This window comes from Anticarsia gemmatalis, chromosome 20, assembly GCF_050436995.1.
Source record: "Anticarsia gemmatalis isolate Benzon Research Colony breed Stoneville strain chromosome 20, ilAntGemm2 primary, whole genome shotgun sequence".
Classification (NCBI taxonomy): domain Eukaryota; kingdom Metazoa; phylum Arthropoda; class Insecta; order Lepidoptera; family Erebidae; genus Anticarsia; species Anticarsia gemmatalis.
In genome coordinates this window covers 7,734,101-7,749,267 of record NC_134764.1, presented here as the reverse complement: position 1 = coordinate 7,749,267, position 15,167 = coordinate 7,734,101, and the positions used below count along the sequence as shown (strand labels likewise).

General features: G+C 34.8%; 1 protein-coding gene across 1 annotated transcript in view; it reads right to left on the bottom strand.

The window, feature by feature from the left end:
• Nucleotides 1-15,167, bottom strand: part of Mhcl (Myosin heavy chain-like) — a 285,346-nt gene that overhangs the window by 246,829 nt on the left and 23,350 nt on the right. Inside the window, exon 2 of the mRNA XM_076127805.1 lies at nucleotides 1,333-1,515. Within this exon, the coding sequence (XP_075983920.1) occupies nucleotides 1,333-1,503 (171 nt within the window). The 5' untranslated portion in view covers nucleotides 1,504-1,515. The remainder of the gene's footprint in view (nucleotides 1-1,332; nucleotides 1,516-15,167) is intronic.

Genomic DNA, 15,167 nt, shown 5'->3' with positions numbered 1-15,167 from the left:
GCAATCACAAGTGGAATCTATACTAATATTATAAAGCTGAAGAGTTTGTTTGTTTGTTTGAACGCGCTAATCTTTAAGCGCCCATTTAATATCTCATTAAATAATTCAATAGGAGCAGAGTACCAGTAAAAATGTTACAAATACGGGCAAAAATTTGACCCATTCTCTTATGTGACGCAAGCAAAGTTGCGCGAGTCAGCTAGTAAACTATATTACTAGTATTAGTTATCATAAAAAAATATATCATTTAAATGCCCAAACTTCAATGAGCCAATTAGACATTCAAAACTATAAACGAGACGATTACTTACACAAATGGACAATTTCTACTTGATTCATGATCCCTATTAATATTCGCATTAACTTGTACTACAGAGGCTTGTTCGCAAAGAATTCGGACTAGATTTTTTATGTCCGTTGATTGGTTATTTACCGTAATAATTATAGAAATGTTTTATAGCTAAAGAGATTGTTTAAACGCGTTTATCTTAGGAACTACCGGTCCGTTTTGGAAAGACTTTTCATTTATGACAAGTGACATCATTCCCGAGTGCTTTTTATCTACTACCAAAATAAAAATAAAATACCAAACAATTTCTATTGATTCTTTAAAAACATGTCGTGTGATTATGCAGTCTGGATTTCATGGGATTCTTCTAAATCGATAATAATAATTTCCTCTTAAAGCACTAACTTTTTCAGTACCTACGGTTTCAGCACTTTATTTCCTACAGTTTATTTTACGATGTAAGAGGAATATTAAGAAGAAAACCTTAACCAAACATGCCTACGATATAATATTGCGTTTAAAATACAAAACCGTTAGACTTTCTTAGTAGAAATTCGACACACATGTTTAAACCTACATACATTATTTAACAGGCCCATCGATGGGATTCACTTAAGCCTAGTACAAGGCGTATATTGGAGTTTACCTGGCTACCTTGGGGCTGTTCAACATGGCTTAATAAAGCTGAAAACGGCAGGTATCTTAAGTCAATGTTTTGGCAGAGGGAGTATGTGTGATATGTAGTTTCTGATGATTAGCTATTATCGTCTGTATTGTCTATGGCTTACTAAATCGACCATTTACTTTGAATTAAGATAAAAAAAATAATTTCTTCGTGAGTTAAAAAAATGTTTAGCAACGAACGCAAATGCAATTTTTCCACCTCGTTTATCATTCCCTTCTCAGAAAACACAGATTGAATTTATGAATATGACATTGTTTGTAAAAATTAAACAGATTAAGTATAAAATATACAACAGTTCAGCTGTCAAATTTTGACTCTGACAGTTCATCAAATTAGTCTATGCTTTTTAAAAACTCACCTCTTCTAGTCGGAGCGGTTCTTCCAGCCCAGCGGCAATTCTCTCTCGTTTCTCTCGTTCTTTCCTCTCTTTCTTCTCCCGTTTCCGTCTCTCTTTCTCCCCGTCCCGCTCCTCCCCGCCGCCGACGTCGCCACCCGCCAATACAGCGGATTTTTTCATAAAGTTAAACATCGCGGCTTGGCTCTGTAACAAGAAATTTTCAATTAGTTTTAACGTTCAGTTTAACTAATTTAAAGACTGCTACTGCAAAATAAAATTGCTAGATAAATAGTTTTCATTCAGTGTTTCAGTAGATTTTCCTACAGATAATATTATGTCAGTAAAATATTGGATTTGATGGAATTTTCAGGGTCAGTTTCATGACTTACGGATAAGTGTCCTATATAGTAGTGTAATAAATAGCCTACATATGTAGTAGCAAATTAATGAAAAAATCTGTGAAAATTTCACTTGTTAAGCTAACCAATACTTATCCAGAATCGAGAAGTTGGTTGTATCAAAAGTAATTTGACTATATAATCCATGTATCAGATTTAAATTATTGAGTGAATTTGCCTAAACAATGACCCTTTGTATCTAGTCTGAAACATCAAACGTAAGAGTAGAAAACATAATCGTTCTAATTAAAGAAAGAGTTTTCAAAGCAATAACAAAACGCATTAAGATTAATTATACTGTAATGATATTGTTGACCCATATTCAACTGTCTAAATATAAATCCCACGTCCGCTTATACTCTTTGATGTCTATTAATAATTAAACGAATATAAAGTGAATTAGCTGTATTACAGCCATATTTCTTTAGTTAAACACTTGAAGAATTTTATTAGCTAATAACCCATTACTCTTCCACTGCTGGACAAAGGTCTCCTCCCAAAATGAAAAAGGGGTTAGGCCTTGAGTCCAAGACGCTGGCCAAGTGCAAATTGGGGACTTTGCATTCCTTTAAAAAAGTTTAAGAACTCTCAGACATGCAATGTTTTCTTTCAGTTTCTAATACATACATAACTCCGAAAAGTCATTGGTGTGTTGCCTCGGGTTCGAACCATCGACCACTTGCGTGGGAGGTGCTTAGACCTCTAGGCTATCACTGATCGAATTGAAAGAATTTTATTATTGCCATAAAATAAAATACAATAGGCCATAGATTACGACTGATAAACCATGACGAAAATGGAATGCGAACTTTCAAATATGGAACGATTTAGAACGTGATGAATTGATTTATTGCATCAATTAGTTGAATAGGCAAAGGAAACAAGTTATTCGTCCTTATGTGTTCTTTTTTTATGGCATTTAAAAAATAAACGTTCAAATAATAGCTCGCTATGTTTTTCTTTTTTCTTACAATGGTGTCATTAAACGATAACAATATTTAATTTTGTTGATCATTTACCTACACTTTTTTATATACTTCTGGTGAAAACTCACAAGTGGATAGATAGCAGAACCCGCTTTCACGTTATTTATTGGTAAACTATACATTAGTTAGCCATTAATAACGATAACGGGTGACTAGCACATAAGTGCTAACTATATTACTATCAACGCATTTCATTAGAATTAGGGATAAATATCAAAATACATGGTTCTGTAGCAGTGTCTATACGTTACACATTGCAAGCTAGCTTAGGGCTTAAAACCTTACTTACTAACCTTATGCTTAAATAATCGACAGTCGAATGAATACGCTATAAAACAGTTAATTAAGTAAATAATTGTTTTGTTACAATTCTTTATCTCCGCTAGTTCCACTTATTTACCGTTGTACCTATGCGAATTTAGGCAAATAACTGTGCCACAGCCGAATATTAAAACAAACATTACTATACTCGTATCATAGCGACAGAAATACTTTTGAGCCATCAGATTTTGCCGGGACAGTCCCTATTTTCATCGCTCATCGTATCTATGCCCTCCCGGTGAAACCTACTAAGTTTTAAAGGAAAGAAAGCCTAAATGTATGCGTTAAGCTTTACTTGTGACCTTTTGGTATTGAAATAGGTCAAATTTTAGTCATGTCAGTGGAAGATACTACCTGTATTTCTGAAAAGACAATGCATCATCCAGCCACCCTGAATTACCCCCAAGCACTTACTGTTCAGTGCATGAGATCCATTTACTTTGACCTTTGTGTATCGCCGTCCCAGAAACTTGAATGACGCATGTTGATCATTTATTTAAAGAACAGATATTATGTTGAATACTAGCTGCCCGCCCTGCCTTTGCCCGAATGAAAAAGTTATTTTACCAAAAATCCTATATAATTTCGACGCGTTCCAGTTCGCGTACGCGTTCGACCTTCTTCCAGAATCGCTTTATATATTAAAGATACCGTATCAAAATTCGTTGTGTAGTTTTAAAGATACTATGCACACATAGGGAAAGACAGCTGAAAGCGACTTTGTTTTATACTACTCGCATGTAGTGATTAGCTTGTACTTTCTACTTACAGTTACGTCTTTTTTCAAAGATATATTATGTTAAAAGTTCGTACGTAGTAACTTTAACAGAAACAAAGTATTGTTTCGACGCAAAAACGTTGAGTTCTGAGTAACAAGTCACAGTAACTGTACAGCGTATACATTTAGGTCGTAAAAACGTAAATTCTAACGTAATTACCTTTACGCAATTCACGGGTCATTGAACTCGAAGTACTATTAGTCAAAACAAAGGGAACATAGGTAGTTATCTAATCGGCAGTCGCAATACGTCTGCACGAGTGTTCGGTAATTACGTGTTTCTTCATATTTTAAGTCGATGTTAATATTCAGGTATTTTCCTATATTATGGAAAGGTTAAAATTGTAGAGGTGAGTGTGATATAATGGTTACAGAAAACGAACATTCGGGAAAGATGGAAAAAGTAGATGGGGTTCTTAAGTGAATGGATGACAAGAACTGAATTAAAAAAGACCTAATACGGATCCCAGATGATAATTTCATACATTTTCATACTATTTAAATTACAGTTACATCTAAAAACTACTTGATAACAATGGTTGTGGGTGCCCGAACTAGGTAAACCTGTATCTCAGGCGGGAAGGACTATTTTGATTACTTAACATAATAATACATCATGTTTCCATAGAATCGGGGTATTTCTGGGCAGAGATCCCTGCCTTGCACTGAGAGAGCATACAATAATTTCTCAGATCTAATCTTCAGTCTCTTCATTTGGTGTTAGGATTAGGAGTACAACTACCATTCAATTTAGTAAAGCCGTACTGCTACTTGTACAAAGACTTGACTTTCGACCTAGAACCGGCTTGACTCTGTTACAAATCCGATCAGCTTATTTTGATCTACTTGATTGACAGCATGTTCGTACAATGGACCTCACAAGTGTTGATTAGAATAGTATTTCGGGTGTGTGAAGTTTCTTAGAAACTAAGTACCTTCCTATTTCTTTAAACATACAAATAACTGTATAAATTAGATGAGGGATGACTGATTTCCCATCTTAAGGCACTCATAGCTGCCCTAAATCAAGGCTAAAATAAAATCATACAAACTCTCTATCCTTTTCTTACAGCTGTTATAAGAAAGAGACGTTTAAAACCACAAGTAAGTTATAGCAACAATCGGCACGATTACCGTACTAAAATAACAATACGCATACCAGCCCGTTACGTGTTGTACGCTGATTCCATCTAAAATAACTGTCAACGCATTCTGTGCGTATGTGGCGTGAATCTATTGAAACTATTGGACCCTGGAGTATTGGATAGATGGATAGTTATTAGAGCAAGAATTTGCAAGGACAATGGGAATTTAGCAAGACGCATAGACAATTGTCGTGAGAATTCTCATCTTGTAACACGTTTAAGTAATACCTTTATCTAGGTAAACTACTAATGAACTATTACTAGGTGAGTTAATCGGTAATAAAAAGTTATCGGATGTGTGAGCCAAATCTATACTAATATTATAAAGTTGAAGAGTTTGTTTGTTTGTTTGTTTGAACGCGCTAATCTCAGAAACTACGGGTCCGATTTGAAAAATTCTTTCAGTGTTAGTTAGCCCATTTATCGCGGAAGGCTATAGGCTATATATCATCACGCTACGACCAATAGGAGCAGAGTACCAGTGAAAAATGTTACAAAAACGGGGAAAATTATGATTCTCTTATGTGACGCAAGCGAAGTTGCGCGGGTCAGCTAGTTAAGATATAAAGATGACCATCGGCCGCTAGGATTAAAAAGACAGGCAGGACATTAAACAGCACTCTGTGTAATATAAGCTTCATTTAACTCCTTAAAACCCTCACACCCACAACGATTTTTCACGCAAACCTGGACAGAATTCTGCAATAAAAGCCTCGTGTCCCATCGGCATGTCATTTGCGATTATTTCACGTATGGTGGATTGAATCACACAGGATATTGGCAATCGCTCAGTCGTGTATGAGCTGGATATTTGGCAGTCTGACTCATCACTGCATTTTGTATTCAAATTACGGAGGAGGTACAATATGCGTGTTTGTGGTGCCTGATTGAAGTTTAGAATATGTTCTGATAGTCCGACAAAAGCGTTGAACAATTTCGTCAAAAAAGTCCAAGAATATAAAGATCTTGCATAGAAACCATGATATTCTAATTATAAATCATTTTTTTTAATACCTATGGACTTCATCAGAGAAAATTGGTATTGATATCCAAATTTATCATCAGCAGAAACTTAACAGGATTTATTTGCTTGTTCCATTCACCTTTTTTGTCGTATTTCATTCCTCTTTTTGTACCATCCATCTCTTAAATTTCAAACTTTTTATCGCCAGTCAGAAAACTTTCCACAAAACGTAATCTAATAACAAAGATATTAAACTAATCTCTCAGATCGTTATCTAGTCAAGTCATTAAAATCAATCACCATCCGTACTCATAAAAATTCTGAAATTGCTCACAAAAAGAGTAGCAAAAAATGCTCATTATGAACATTAAGACTTGCTTTAGATGAACGTGTAAAAAACATCACCAAGAGGGAGATGAACTCGCTGTATGGGAGTTCTGAATTTATTTATTTTTTTGTTACATATTTTTCTCCCTTCTGATTCCTAGAAAAAATATTCGATATATTTATATACGTACCTACATCGTTGTCGAGGCCGACATATCAAAAATTCGCCCAGGGAAAGGATTTGGGAAGTAAATTTCTACTGTTTCTCTTGATAAAAGTACTGCTGTAAAAAATCTTTAGAGAGCTTTCTGAAAGCTTTCTAAGTAGAGAGATATCGAAACAATCTTAATACTCTTTATTTATTTCGTAAGAATTACGGAACTCCAAAAAACTAATATTAACATACTTAATGTCAAGATAAAACATAATTATAACGGGCCGAATGACTCATAGGACATATAGCAAGGTTATATGCAAATATTAGATTGTGTTTGTATATATTTTTACTATTATTTACCAAATATGAAGAGATTGTTTGACCTAAAGATTGAAGGTGTGTCCGCCATCCGAAATTGCTGAACTAATTTTGACACCATTTATACTGTGTGATATTGTTATTGAATAAAAAAGACTTTTACTTTTTATTAAATTACTTACTAGACCGATAATTACCTGCATTTGATACTTAATCAATCGGCTAAGTCATAAACAAATATTTTATTTAAATCAAGTTAAACTACCCGTAAAAAAATCTTCAGCATTTTTGATGTTCTCCTTGATTTCAAATAAGTGTTTGACTTTACTATACTTTATATTATAGACAGTTTTACTATGAATCCAGAATGATCCAAAATCCAAACTGTAGTAATTACAAGAAAGATTATCAAACAGCTACACAAACTTTTTACTATAGAATAATTTAAACGATAATAACTCATACTTCTACTAATGAAATGGTGTGCTGTAAAAATGATTACCCACCAGGACAGTCCCGTGACGTAATGAGCGTCGTCAAGTCTGGAGCTACGATATAATGGGGTCAGTGGGCAGTGGCCATTGACCGCTATTCGTGGACTCTTGGTATGTGGCCATTACACCATTATGATACAACTTGATATGATGTGTAGTTGAACTTCTAGGTTTTCTCTGAGTGAAGTTAAATATAGATTTGTTAAGTTGGTGCCGTCAGTTTGTTAAGTACTTTGTAGTAGTTAGATTCATAGTAATATTACAAACGTGTTACGTTCTTCTTTCACGTCAATATTTAGATATTTATTTCAATTTTTACCAGTATTCGGATCTAAACAAAATGTTGATATTTTTACATATGTCATGATATACATGCTAATTGAAGTGATTAACGTAAATATTATTAAAGATTTGACCTTTTTGACTTTAAAAATAATCACACTTCTAAGACAAATTACGAGTACAACTCCATAATGCAAGTAATCAAAAAATACCGGACCCATATATCATCATCATGCCTCAGCAGTCAAAACTATCCGTAGAGCCCTTCTAACGACCACTACGAGGCTGTATACCAACAAACCACTTGTATTAATAAACGCAAACATATTCACATTATTCAATGATGGTCCCGTGGCGTCATGAGGTCTGCACCGACCGGGTCGATGTACTCACCTACTACGATGTATTATGTAGGCGGGTACAGTGAGTAGGAGCTTTGGTGATGGGGTGTAAGTTTATTGTATTTATGAAGGGATTAATTTGTATTTTTTTGTTGTTATTTTAATTTTGCGTGAATGGGCGTCACAGTTACATTTCCGTCGCCTAAACTCCCATTTGTTTTGCTCTGTTGTTATTTATTCCTCGCAGTGCAAGTGGATTGCCGCTACATTCAGATACATCGGTAAATTACACGAACATCCCTAGTATCAATTAAATTTGATTGCCTATACAATTTAGATACAATACATTCTTATGTAATATCTATTAACGTGCCACAACAGCTAGGCAAGGGTCTCCTGACTAAGGGACCACAGGATGTTGGACAGTGTGAGTTTGTTACTGGCCAGTGATTAACGACTTGGATTCAATGAGTTTAAAATAAATAAATAGAAATATGTTCTATAGACATTTTGATAGTAAATCATACTATCAGTTTAAACGTTGGGACATACCTTATTTTACTCAAACAAATCTTTAAGCATTCCTCATTATGTAATTACAAAAAAAATCAAAGGTTAAACTACATAGTACTATAATAATACCACAGTATATTGTAAAGCCATACCGTACATTAGAGTACACACTACTACCCCTAATGGTATTAATGCGAAAGGCAGTGAGTGGCGGTAAATCATGGTAAGTGCTGTTATGTGATGGACGTAATACGTTTAACAGGCACGGTGTGAATGATGGGTTGAGGTTTTGTGTTGCTATGGGATCTGTAGTAAATGGTGTTATGATAGTAGGATAGCTGCTAAAGGTCTATGGTAATATGAAGGTCTGGTAAGAAGAGATTTCTAGGTCAAAAAATCTTGAAGACTGTTTTAAAACCGTCTTGCTACTGCTTGTATTAAAAACGTCTTCTTTATCTTTTAAAGTCCTGCAGTCTGTGACTGGAAGCTAGAAAACTGACGTGTATCATAGAACATGAAAATCACTTACGAAGGTATACTGTTCATACAAAGCAGAAAATGAAAACTATAGACATGTTTGAAACTTTCCTTGACTAGTTGTTCGCAATACACCAATTTATGGTCGATTCTAGAACTGAAACTAGACCTCTAATTCCGTAGTCTCATAAAATAAAATGCATTAGAATCAGAAATAAATACTGCAATAAAAAAAGGATTTTATAAAAAGGCTATTACAATTTCCGCACCAAAACAAAATAAAAAACTAGAACATCCGTCGTTCACCGCTATATTTCGAAACTAGAATCAACTTAGGGAAATGGATTTTTGCAGCACACCACTCGCATCCCACTCGACAGCGGACAGGCAATCTACGTAAAACGAGTATTGGAATGAACTTCGTCATAATCTAATGGAAACTGTATGTAGGGCACTCGAGATATGAAACCTACCTACCTAGTAGTTAGAATCGATGACCAAAAGCAAAATTTACATAGCTTTGACATTAATGTCATTTGCATTAGTAATTTCTAATTGGTCTATAATACCTACTCTCACTGGTACAAGAGGTGAGCATAAACGCCAGCTAAGCATCCATGTTTTCGTATTTCGTTCTACATTTCGCTATCCAGGACTTAATAGTCCTCAAGATGGCAGCTTTAAGAAATTCGACATGTATCTCAAATTGGTGGTTTATTGAGCAGGGCATGATCAAAAAATAATTATCCCTCAGTAAATCCTTTTAAAATCAAAAGCCATAAGTAAAGAACAACTACTACTCATGAAGTTTCCTCTATATACAGCCTAAACTTCAATTTCAAAGTCCTTACCAAAAAATAGCAAAGTGTACAGAGTTCCACACAAGTCCCAGTTAACGTAACTGACTCATCTAACGGTACTGTACACAAAGAATCCCTGTGTTCAATGTTTTCAAGCTTTTTAGTAAATTCTCAACGCATCGCGTCGGGTGTGTGTATGACCGTATAACTGTGTGATACGTGTCTTGATTTACATAGTAAATACTATGTGTGTCCACACATGTGGAAGAACGGTGTCAATCTGTTTAGAATTGACAGTTCGCATGAGAATGTTTTTTTATTGAAGAATCTTTGTTTTTCTTTCAGTAGTTTAAACGTATCTGGGAAGGGTTTAAATTGCCTAAACTGTAAATAATTTATAATATTATTATAAACGCGAAAGTAACTCCGAGTATTCATCTTGTGCCAAAACCACTGCTCTCATTTGTATGATATTTAGGTACAAAAATAGCTTGAGAACCGAGAAAGAAGCTAGGATAGGTTTTATCTCGGAATATTCAGGGGTCAGAAACTACCCGGGTAGAAAGCCATACTTATTACTGTAGTCCACGCAGAGAGAGTCGCAGGCGAGAGTAAGTTTTAAATAAATAGTAGCTAGACGATTGAAAGTCCTATCTTCCACAAAATTCTCGTCGAAACCTGTTAAACAGTTTCGAAGATTATACGAGTACCAAGCAAAACAACAGGCAGTCTTACAGGCATTTTTTGATTACAAGTCTACCATTTTAAATCGTTAGCTAAAACGATTTAATTAAACACGAGCATAACCGCCAACAATAGCTACACTTATTGATCTGTAATATTAAACAAAAACTAACAATAAAAAATCATTGTATTACACTTTCATAAGTGATTGAAGCACGAATGGCGTTTTTAATGCGGATTAAAAAAAACAGCCAAGTGCGAGTTGAATTCGCGCACGAAGGTTCCGTATAATTAATATCTAATGTATAAAATACTTTATATGTGAATATTTTAAGTGTCTTTTTGTTGCCGTTAACAATGTTGAGCAATTAAGCAAAAAAGGTTACGCTTGTTGCTTGGGACCCCCGTACATACTTATTCGTTTTATTCTGGTTTTTATATACATTAACTGTGAAAATTTGTAAACTCTGTAACTATCATAGTTCATGAGGAACAGCCTGGTAGCAAACAGAGAAGCATAAGTAATAAGTAGCGTTCCGTTTTTAACCATTGAGTACGGAATCCTAATAACAAAGAAGGCACGAGTCTATAGGAAAAAAAAGTATCTTTCAGCTTCAACCAGTGTTATTAGAATGATAGTTTTTACAATAGCTTAGCCATAAATAGCTTGTTGAGTCATTGAATTGCTTCATTCAATTAAAAAGAAACTTTTTGTAACGCAAGCCATAATGAGCGCGCATTGTGCGAATGACACAACGTCGAACGCGTGTCTATGGTAAAAAAAAAACGCGGAATTTTTAAATTAGGAACGTATAATGTGACGTTATTAGGCGTGGTCCTTTTTGTTGACTTTTGGATACCGTTATGTTACCCTAGAATTGGATTCCACTTTCCAACAAGATTATTTTAATTTGTTTATATTATTTAGAAAAGTTTTTGAATGGAATCTGTGCTACCTACTTGAATATCAGCCTAGCCTTTCTTTCTTTCTTTCTACTTTAATATAAATACCAGTTGCCCGACAAAAAATCACGTAATTTTTGTTTCTCATATGAAAGCCATCACCTATTTTGCTCTTCTCCAATAAGTGCAAAAAATCCTCAATCATTGAACAATACTAACCCATTTAGACAGCCTGTACAGATGAACATTTTTACTGTGGTAAAAATCCATTTTTTACAATCACAAAACCCACATCAATAAAAATTAACACTACAAAATTCCACGCAATAACAAAACGTCAACACAAATAAAAAAAAGTTAACAAAGTAATAAAAAAAAACAATAAATTTCGCGCGTTATTTTTAAAAAAAGAATCCGAGTGGTGGGAGCTTTAACTTTTTTTGTTGTTGTCATAAAGGCACGGGCACAAAGCGACATACATCACGATACAGCCAACACTGGCTGGCAAGGCGCGTGCTCAACTTGCAACAATACCTCGGAATGCGGCGAACAACCCGCTCTCTGTATTAATTACCTACTGTGCTTGGTCACATATCAAAATCCAGACGTGTAAATAAAGATGGTTGATGGCGTAACTGGGACGTTTATTCTAGGACAATAATGTTCATGGATCACCGTTCTGTATACATTTTTCTTAGTAAAAGTCGTACTGTAGTAGTGCTGTATCTGTACTTTTAGGCAGGAAGCAATTTAAAAACTGCGAAAATCTTGCTAATGGAAGTTGATTTTATTGTTATTTGTTTACATTATACAATTCGAATACCTAAAGTTCAAACGTGTTCGAGGTAGTTCAGTGTGATGAAGAAAGTAATTTAAATAAAACAAAGCTGAAAAATCTCGAAACTGGTCTCAAAATGTAGCACTACTTACTATTTCAAAGTTCTTGATTAAGACACGCATTCAATGCGTTTACTTGTTATATCATTGTTACGGGCAAGTGAATGTGCTGTTTATTGACCTAGTTACGGTTAAACGGTTATTGTATACGTTAAAAATTAATAGACTGCGGATTTTCCTGCTTGGCTGTGGGAGAAAAACTGTTTTATTAGGTTATTGTAATGTGGCAACCCCATACATCAACATCAATTTGACAGTTCACTTTGAAAGTGACAGGACGGTCATTAAAAGAACAGGCATACGGAACGACAAGAGTAATTCTATAGCTCACTAGCTGACCCGCGCAACTTAGCTTGCGTCACATAAGAGAGAATGGGTCAAAATTTTCCCCGTTTCCGAAACATTTTTTACTGGTACTCTGCTCCTATTGGTAGCAGCGTGATGATATATATAGCCTATAGCCTTCCTCGATAAATGGGCTATCTAACACTGAAAGAATTTTTAAATCGGACCAGTAGTTCCTGAGATTAGCGCGTTCAAACAAACAAACAAACTCTTCAGCTTTATAATATTAGTATAGATAAGTCAAAAAATTAATGCACCTTTACACAATATACTTATTGATTATGACGCTGACATTTAATAGTAACTTAAAATAAATATACAGTTAGGAAACTACTTATTAATCATTTATGTTGTCGATAATTTTGAAGGTTGGGCAACTTTTACTTTAATAGGTAAAGGAACTTGACACTGTTGTGTCGGTGAAATATAACACTAACTAATCGATTTAAAATATCTTAATATCATATTAAAATTATCATGTAATTACATACTAATACTTTACTATAATCCTATACTACTAATATTGTATGTTTGTGATTATTTGACGTGAAAATTACTCAATGAATATTTTTACAATTTAGCACAAATTAAAACAAGATATTTTTGTCCCGGGAACACTTTCCAATTGGACGATAACTTGGGCAGAAGTAAGTAGGTACTAAAAATGCATAAGTCTGTAAAGAAGTACATAATTAAATACACGTTGGTTCCTACATGAATACAGAATGAATTTTGGCCAAAGGTACCCAGATATATAGTCTGGATCATCAAATGATACTTCTACTCAAATGACGTCACAAGCTGGGAGATAGTACACAATATGCAGCTGCGTACCACATAACTATGAAGTATGACACGTGTAAAATAAGTAAACTAAAGGCACGGTGTGAACAAGTACACGTATGTGTTTATGTCATCAACTTCCGCGTATAACATCCGTTGTTTATAGCCAAAATCATAAATTGTGACATCATTACTGTAACAATATAGACCTGCTGTTCTAAACCCTTACTTACCTACCCACACAGGTATTACCTACCTTATTAAGTAGAGATACCTATAAAGTTTTGCGATGACTATAAATTGCAGTTTGAAATAAACCAAATCGTTACAGTTGCATGTCTTCCGAAAAACAGTAGCGTGATTCTCTACCATTATCAACTTTCGTCCACCGGCTACCTATCGAGATTTTTTTTATGAAAATCTGACCAACGCCTCTAGCGGGCGGCCTAAGGACACACATTTTAATGTCAAACTCTCAATACTCGGTGATACCGACTGTAGAGAATCAAGCAATAAAATAACCAGCAACTGTTAATGCAATTGTATAATTTTGTCAATCGACAACAACGTTTAAATTTTCGATCTAAGTTGGGTCAATATCAATTAGAAGGTACCTATTTCTAAAACTGCTAAACAGCTTGACCAAACCCGAACTACCGAGAAACATTCTAAAAGAAACAAAATACTAACAGCACTTTGAGCGACCTTTGGAGTCAAGCCCAGTTGCATACACTACTAATCAACACTCCGTAGTTTATCACACAATAATATGTTACCCCCTACTCCCCACTTACGTTAGCACATAGCACATAACACGTACAAGCACGGCAACACCATAGCTTATCGTCAGGTAACAATTTGATTCGCACGCACCGCGGGGTCGACGACCTCGTTACGCAATCACTGCTGCCGTAATGCTTTTTCATCTGTTTCTTAGAGTATGGTAAATAGGGCTGCCTGTGTTAAGTTATGGAGAAGAACTATAAAATATGTTATGCGATATGACTATTGCAAGTAATGCTAGATTGATACCGTTTATTGTGTATTGTTTTATAAATATGGATCGTCGCAAGGTATTGCAGGTTCGATTTCCTTATGAAGCATATGTGAGTGATCTCCATAAAAATGCCTAGTCAATCACGTCCTCTGCAAAATATATATCGTTTGCAGTGGAGAGCTATGGGGGAGGCCTTTGCCCAGCAGTGGGACGATACAGGCTCGTAGTAGTAGAAGTGAATTTCCATTCCAAAAACAGAAAAACATAATTTGCTAATAAATAGCAAGAAAAACTTTGGTAAAATGGTATTAAGTAAGTTTAAGTAAGTAATTGCTTACAGCAATATGGGAAAAGTCGTAGGCTTTGCTTAATTTGTATTTAGCTATCAAATTCGAATCCATAAGGAATAAAAAACATTCATACATAAAATCCTGCTTACAAGAAATAATTCGAACAAAAAAATCATTTACTACTTTTGCACTAGGTACCAAACGCAATCGTTTTTTAGACGCCATCAAAAGTGCAAAGAGTAAGATATTGCATCTTGCACAAATAAAGATTTTCATATAAAACTATCGCTAGCCCTAGACGTAGATGGATATGAAGGTGTAATCGATCGCTCACTGCTGAAGTGCTGACTCAGATGTACTGCGTCATTGACACCTATGTGGATTAACTCATGATTTTATATTATAAATCTGTTATGAAATACCAAGGTATTTTGCTAAGGAAGATCAAAATTATTTATCTATCGATCGATTTTCGCAGCGATAACATTATTTGACGTATACTTTTAATTTGCTTTGGCAAACAATCACGGTCAAAAGGTCAAAAATATTCTCAGAATAACATTACTGAAAGCGCTGGCTTGATTATGCCATCAGAATTAAGTTTTCATTCATAAAACGCTTTATTTGCTTTTCAAAAACAAGATAATATTATTACG